The sequence below is a fragment of the Malaclemys terrapin genome, chromosome 5, assembly GCF_027887155.1.
Source record: "Malaclemys terrapin pileata isolate rMalTer1 chromosome 5, rMalTer1.hap1, whole genome shotgun sequence".
Taxonomy (NCBI): Eukaryota; Metazoa; Chordata; order Testudines; family Emydidae; genus Malaclemys; species Malaclemys terrapin.
Window position 1 is genome coordinate 130,493,179 of NC_071509.1, and position 6,975 is coordinate 130,500,153.

General features: G+C 48.5%; 1 protein-coding gene across 4 annotated transcripts in view; it reads right to left on the reverse strand.

Moving 5' to 3' along the window:
- The window catches only part of SEPTIN11 (septin 11), an 81,769-nt gene extending 76,947 nt beyond the window's left edge, over positions 1-4,822 (reverse strand). For 2 of the 4 annotated variants that reach the window (XM_054029384.1, XM_054029385.1), the window contains exon 1: positions 4,725-4,822. In XM_054029384.1, the coding sequence (XP_053885359.1) occupies positions 4,725-4,751 (27 nt within the window). In that variant the 5' untranslated portion in view covers positions 4,752-4,822. The remainder of the gene's footprint in view (positions 1-4,724) is intronic. The other 2 variants (XM_054029387.1, XM_054029386.1) reach the window with 2 other exon arrangements.
- Between the last annotated feature and the right edge of the window lie 2,153 nt (positions 4,823-6,975).

Genomic DNA, 6,975 nt, shown 5'->3' on the forward strand with positions numbered 1-6,975 from the left:
CATAACCCTGGGTTTAGCAGGCCAATGCTCAAACCACTGAGCTATCCCTCCCCTTAAGGGGAGCCATGTGATGGCACAATCTATAAAACACTGTTGTAACTAGTGATCTGGGAATCTTTTTGCTCTCACTTCATTTATTGTGAGAACAATGCTCCCTGCAGCATACTTGGCTGTGTGTCTCCCCCCTCCAATCAAGAGGGTGCTTCATTGGTATTAATGGTGAATGCTAATAGCACAGGTGTATTCACTGGATCATCATTGTGCACTTCCTGGAGAGGGACCCATCTATGCTGGGACCTGAAATCGCATTAGCACCTTGCTGGGAAGAACCACTGGGCGAACTTGGTTCAGAACCTAGAGCAGATCCAACCAGAGAAGACAACGGATGTTGCAAAGGTAGACAAGTCTGCTGAGGGTCAGAACAAAGGGTAAGCCTATCTCTTCCCAGCACCTCCTCCCCCCGACAGGATTTGTGCCACTAATTTAAAAAAAAACAACAAAACAAATAAAAGCCTTGTGCCCATCCTGCATCTGCAATTGTTAGAGAAGAAAAGATTCCAAGGACGAAGAAGCAACGAAGACTCACGATTGCTTCCAGTGCGGGCAATGAGCCAGAGAAGCAGAGTCTGGGGGTGGGGGAGGGGACATTTCAAAATGCCTCCTCTCTAAGCAAAGATTTGTTTCTCAGACTGAAGCTGCTTAATGAGCGTTGGCATTTCGATGGTCCTCCTTAGACTTTAAAGCCAACTGCTCTGTGGCAAGGGACATCTTCCAAGAGTTTCCCACAGTTGCTTCACCGAGCAACTAGCCCTAGGGAAGATGACCTGCTGGGTGCCGACATCACTGCAGTTCAACCTGAGATAGCACTGGCAACAATGGGTGGGGGGAGCACACTATTCACACCAGGGTTCTTGCTATTGCTAACACTGGAGCCCATCTGGAAGAGTGGGAGCAACAAGGAGAAAGGTTTGAATGAATTTCCCTAGTGGAGACAGGGTATTTGAGGTGAATGTAGGAGACTGGAAAGCAGAGTTCACACCTCTGCTTTGTGATTTGGTTGGAGACATTTACCTGGAAGGGACAACGGCACAAGAATGCAAAGAAACTTCCCAAAAGAATCACTGCATTAGAAAAATGTAAACAATTAAAAAGAGACTGCAAGCAGGGAGAAGACTGATCTAGGCAGGGCTTTGGAGCGGAGCCCTAAGCACAGCTCCAAAGCCCTGGTAGGGGTTAGGTGCTACTCCCTGGGGCTCGGCAGACCTGGGTTCAATTTCCTGCTCTGCCAGACCTGCTGTGTGACGTTGGGCACTTCCTCTCTCTGGGCCTCAGACACACACCCCCACACGCCCCTATACAAAGGTCTGGGAGCTAACCACATTTGCTTCTGGACCCATCTCCCTACTCCCAGGTGTCCAAGCCATCTGCAACTCCATAACACCTTCCATAAACTACTCTTCCAGTTGTCCAAACAACTAAGACTCCATACAGGTACGAGCACCCTTCCGCTAAGACACATGGGAGGCCTCGCTTTCCAAAGGTGGTGAGCACCCACAATTCTGACTGATGTCAGTGGGTGCCATGGTCACTCAACATCTGGGATCAGCTCGACGGTTTTTGTTTTTAAGTGAAGTCTGACATTCTGCCAGTAACAACAACAAATACCCAAAGATCCTAAAAGAGGTCACAAATTCTAGTACTCCATTAGCCGTGCTTTTGTTCTCTCTCTCTCATTTTTCTCTGACGGGTGTGATTGGGAGCCCTTTGCCTGTATATTTAATATATTTTCAAGGATAAAGATAAAACCATTTTAAAAATGGTTCAGATTATAACATCTTCCAAAGCACGTGTGTAAAATGTGCACTCAAGTAGTGTTTCATCCTGCACAGCATTTTTGGACATAAGCTATTGGTCTTCCTACAAAGTTAAGTCACGATCCTGAAAACACTTAAGCACGTGCATAATGTTAAGCAGATGCAAAGTCCCACTGGAGTCCCTGACCCTAATGTTGCAAAAACATATGCCCGTGCTTAACTTTGCACACTGTAATTAGCATCACTGAAGGCAATGAGATTGCTTGCAGTGCATAAACTGCATTAGCATTTGCTGGATCAGGGCCTTAAAATCTTTCATCTTTTCAGAACTTGTAGCCAGCCTACTAGACTATAATTAAATATAGTTTCTTTGGAGTGGTTGGTTAGATACTCTTTGTTCTAGTTATTTTTTTATGCATGTTTTAAAATTAACAACGGTCACATCCTGCATGGGCCATCTCAGCCGTAAAATGTTATGACTCAAGAATGTTATCTTGGCTCATTAAGTCAGATTAAGTTGTTCTTAATTTCATTCCTTCAGCTTTCATTTCCCCCCCAAAAAAAATCCTTTAAAAAACCCCCCAAAAAACACAAATTAGCCAAATTCAGAGCTTGAAAGGCAAACATTTAACAAGGGGAACTTCACACGCCCCCATGTATAATGTGTTAACAATTAACCATTTCTCCAGCTTTCCCTCCCACCAACCCAATACCCAAACACGTGTAAAGGTATGGGAGAGAGGATTAGCTAACAGGGGTTGCACATACCCAATGGTCCACAACTTTTTGCATCAGTTTAACTACATCAGTTCTATAGATCACCTTACATTGAACGGGTGCAAGTCTGCGTGTAGACGAGCTCTGAGCCTACTTACTGAGATGGCCCTGGAAGAATCTGATCCTTAGGCCCCCTCTCAGCAACACACTTCGGCCCATGCTTAGGTCCCACTGATTTCAATTATCAGGGGGTAGCCGTGTTAGTCTTGTTCTTTTTGTAGATACAGGAGTCTGATGGCACCTTAAAGACTAACAGATTTATTTGTGCATAAGCTTTCGTGGGTAAAAACCTCACTTCTTCAGATGCACAAGAAGTGAGGTTTTTACCCACGAAAGCTTATGCCCAAATAAATCTGTTAGTCTTTAAGGTGCCATCAGACTCCTTGTTGTTTTACTGATTTCAATGAGATTTAAGTCTGTGCTGAAGTACAATCTTAAATTTAAGTACCTGCTTAATACCTTGCTGAACTGGGATCTTAGAGAGGCATTTCACAGCCAGCTCTGGCGCTCTAGTAGCTAGTATAAATTATAGTTGTTCTGTTATTAAACTTCAACTCTTGTTTTGTTTTCTTTAGCAGTGTAACTTCCCCTTCTACAGCAACACTGCTAAGGAACCGTATACATTTACTCCGCTGCATGGAATATACAGTTTATTATCCGGTTAGATCCATAGTAAAGTAATAAATGCTAACAGAAACTGTGTGATCCAGGTCACATCTTGAACACAGACACCATTTTCACATTATGAAAGTAGCCACATTTAAAATCTTCAGCTCCATGTGCAACATCTGTTTTACTGGTACAGCACAGGAAAAAGTCAATCAAGTTTCTTTCCCTTCCCCCTCTCGACAATGTATGAAAGTGCATTCATCTGGTCACCATTTCATTTCTCCCACATTTCTGTGAGTTAGACATAAAAACATTTTTGTAAGATCACTTCTAATGCTTTTGTACTTCCCAATACGTATGAAAAACTTTGGGGGAACCAGAGATCAAAACAAATGGGTATACATCAAAACTCGCAAAAGCTACCAACTTGTCCTAAGAAATAATTTTAATGTATGGTATCTAAACTCAGGTTTCAGGGTAGCAGCCGTGTTAGTCTATATCCTCAAAAAGAACAGGAGTACTTGTGGCACCTTAGAGACTAACAAATTTATTAGAGCATAAGCTTTCGTGGGCTACAACCCACTTCTTCGGATGCATATCTAAACTCAGTGATTATCCAACAGCAAAGTGTCGAAACAAACAAAAAACCCTAAAAGAAAATCTGAAATCCCGGGCGTTTGCCCCTCCCTAATTAATCCTAGACACAATCTACAGTTGCACTTAAATCCAGCAGCTGTACGTTTTCTGACTGTGGGAAATTTTCTTGGGAGAAGCTATAGCTGCCAAATGACCACACTGAGTCACCATTACCATTTATTCTTTAGGGAATAGCTGGGGAGGAAGCAAAGAGGGCATTTCATGCCGTGTTAACCCAGATTTCAGATTCATTACACTTCTCTCTCACAACACCTCTGTTTTCCAGTACAACTCTCCCCTTTCTCGGGTCACACAACACCAAACGCTTTATCCAGAGAATAAACTATTTGCCCAACTGTTCTATGAAGCAGGAGGAAGACTAAGGCGTCTCCACTCGGTGCTCAAGTTACCGCCACTGCTGCTAGGACAGAGGATGTTTGAAAACCTCCCCAAATATGTCAAGGAGTCGCCGCTTCTGCTGGAAGCCCAACGCAGGAGCTAAGTCTGTGTCCTGGGCTAGGAAAGCATCATCTATACAACTATTTCCCTGTTAGGCTTCATATTCTCCTAGGGCTGGGAGCCTTCGGTAGTGATCAGGCCCCCGCGGTGCTCGGGGCTGTACAAACACAGAGGAGTCGCAGGCAAGGAGGGCTCCAGGCCGGATTCGGACCGCGCCCCGGGTTTGCAGAGGGCTGCACGCCCCGCCGCTGGACACCTGGTCACCACCGAGCCCAAACTTTCACCGGCCAGCCCCGCTCCAGCCGCCCCGGCCCCGCAGCTCCTCCCGCGGGCGGGCAGCGGCTGCTCGGAGCCGGGCGCCTGGTTCCCTTCCCGGGGAGAGCTGCTGCCGCCCGGCGGGTCTCCCCACCGCCCGGCCCCCGCACTCACCGCGGGTCTCTCCACCGCCACCGCCATCCCCGCGCTGCGCCGCCCCTGCCCGCCCGGCTCCGGCTCCGGCTCCGGCTCCAGCGGGTCCCGCTCGCGCTCTGCGCCCCGTGCGCCGGAGCCGCAACATGGCCACCCGGCTGGGCGGGCCCATGCGCGGCGGAGGGGGGCCGCGGGAGGGGCGGGAGGCCGGGCCACGCCGGGGGGAGCCTCCCCCCGCCACTCCCCGCGCAGGCCGCGAGCCCGGGATCCGGCGCAGCCCCCGGGCCCCTCCCGCGGCCCCGCCGGGGGCAGAGCGAGCCCCGGGCGTGTGGCGGGGCGGGACGCGCCCTCCCCTGCGCGCCGGCAAGTGGCCGAGTCCGCCCGGCCCAGCAGCGAGGCGCAGGGGGAACCCAGCTGGGAGCCTGGCTGGGAACCGCTGCCAGCGCCGGGGGGGTGCCCTGGTGACTAGGGTCACAGCGACCCGTGCCCCACCCTGGAGAGCTGGTGCCTGGGGAATGGCTGCACACAACCCCCGCTGGCAGAGCTCGCTGGGACCGGGGGGATTACACCCCAGCAAGGCTGCACAGCCCCGTCTTGGGCAGCTGCGTGGCTGCAGCGGGCTCTGGTTCTGGTTCACACCGTCACACAGCATTCCCCAGGCCTGGAAGGGATTACCGGACTGTCATGTCTTCTGCACCTGGCATCTGTGTCCCTCCCTCCCGCCTGGGGCCAGACAAACACATGCCTGGGAAGGGACCTGTCCATTGCCTGCCACACTAATTGACCCTGTAAGATCCTTGGGGCAGGGACCATGTCTCTCTGGGGGTACGGACAGACCCCGCACTCACACTGTGCTTTATAAACAATCCTTCATAATCCTAGTGAATATAGCGACAAAGAGTCCTGGGGCACCTTATAGACTAACAGATGAAGTGAGTATTCACCCACGAGCTCCAATACGTCTGTTAGTCTATAAGGTGCCCCAGGACTCTTTGTCGCTTTTTACAGATCCAGACTAACACGGCTACCCCTCTGATAGTGAATACAGTGAATCCCAGCTTAAACCACCACCCAAGGGTCCCACCCCAATTATTTATTTGGCAGTAGTACCTAGGAATCCCAGTCCTGGACCAGGCCTCTGCTACACAAACACATCATTCCTGACCCTAAGAGCTGTAAGTAACATTTATGTGGAAGTGGCCCTTTCCTACAGGTGGAATAGAATCACTCATTACATGGGATACACTGTGGCACAGTCTCTTAGAACAGGAGATTACCTAATAGGGAACAATCTCTTGTACAGGTTTCCCTATAATTAAAGTGCGTAAGGAAAGGGGTGGAGATGTGAAAGAGAACTGTCATTACTCTCAGTTGGAGAAGAAATCCTCTTTAATAGCGCACTCCCTTTTGTATGGTGAATGGCTTTGCAGTGTTCATAGAGTCCCTGGACAGCAGGGACCATTGTGATCATCTAGTCTGACCTCTTGTATAACCCAGACCATAGAACTGCCCCGCCATAATTCCTAGAGCAGATCTTTTAGATAAACATCCAATCCTGATTTCAAATTTGTCAGTGATGGAGAATCCACCATGACCTTGGGTATATTGTTCCAATGGTTAATTACCCTCCTTGTTAAAAATTTACACCTTATTTCAAGTCTAAATTTGTCTTGCTTCAGCTGGGACATTCACATTCACAGTCTCACTCATTTTTTTAAGATCACAAACGTGGAGATGAGGAAAGGATTTGAAAGTCGATGGACATATCACTGCAGAGCCTTTGCACAGTGAGGTCAGCGTCAGCGCCTGGCTGGATCCTGGTGCTGCTGCTGTTTAATAGAAGGTATTGATCACACTAGAGCAGGGGAATTCGATAATGAGGGGGACTCTGATTTCATAAAATATTAGAAAGCACATCACAGCTGGAGCTGCTTGTCAATGGCGGCTAATGACATCTTTGCAGTCTCAAAGGTGACCTGTACAACAAGGAAAAATTGTGCCAGTTGCTGTTCCTTTATGATGTGTAAAGATGGCCTCATCCAGATTTTATTCTGTTTTTAAACAATCTCACTAAATAATAACACTGCATTTGTGGCTCATTGCTCCTGCCTGAGATTTCCAAACTCATTACCCTAGGCTCACTCCTACAAAGTGCTCAACAGTCTGCCCCCAATCAAGCGAAGCACTTAAGCACCAGTTTAAGCACATGAGCAGTAGAATCATAGAATCATAGAATATCAGAGTTGGAAGGGACCACAAGAGGTCATCTAGT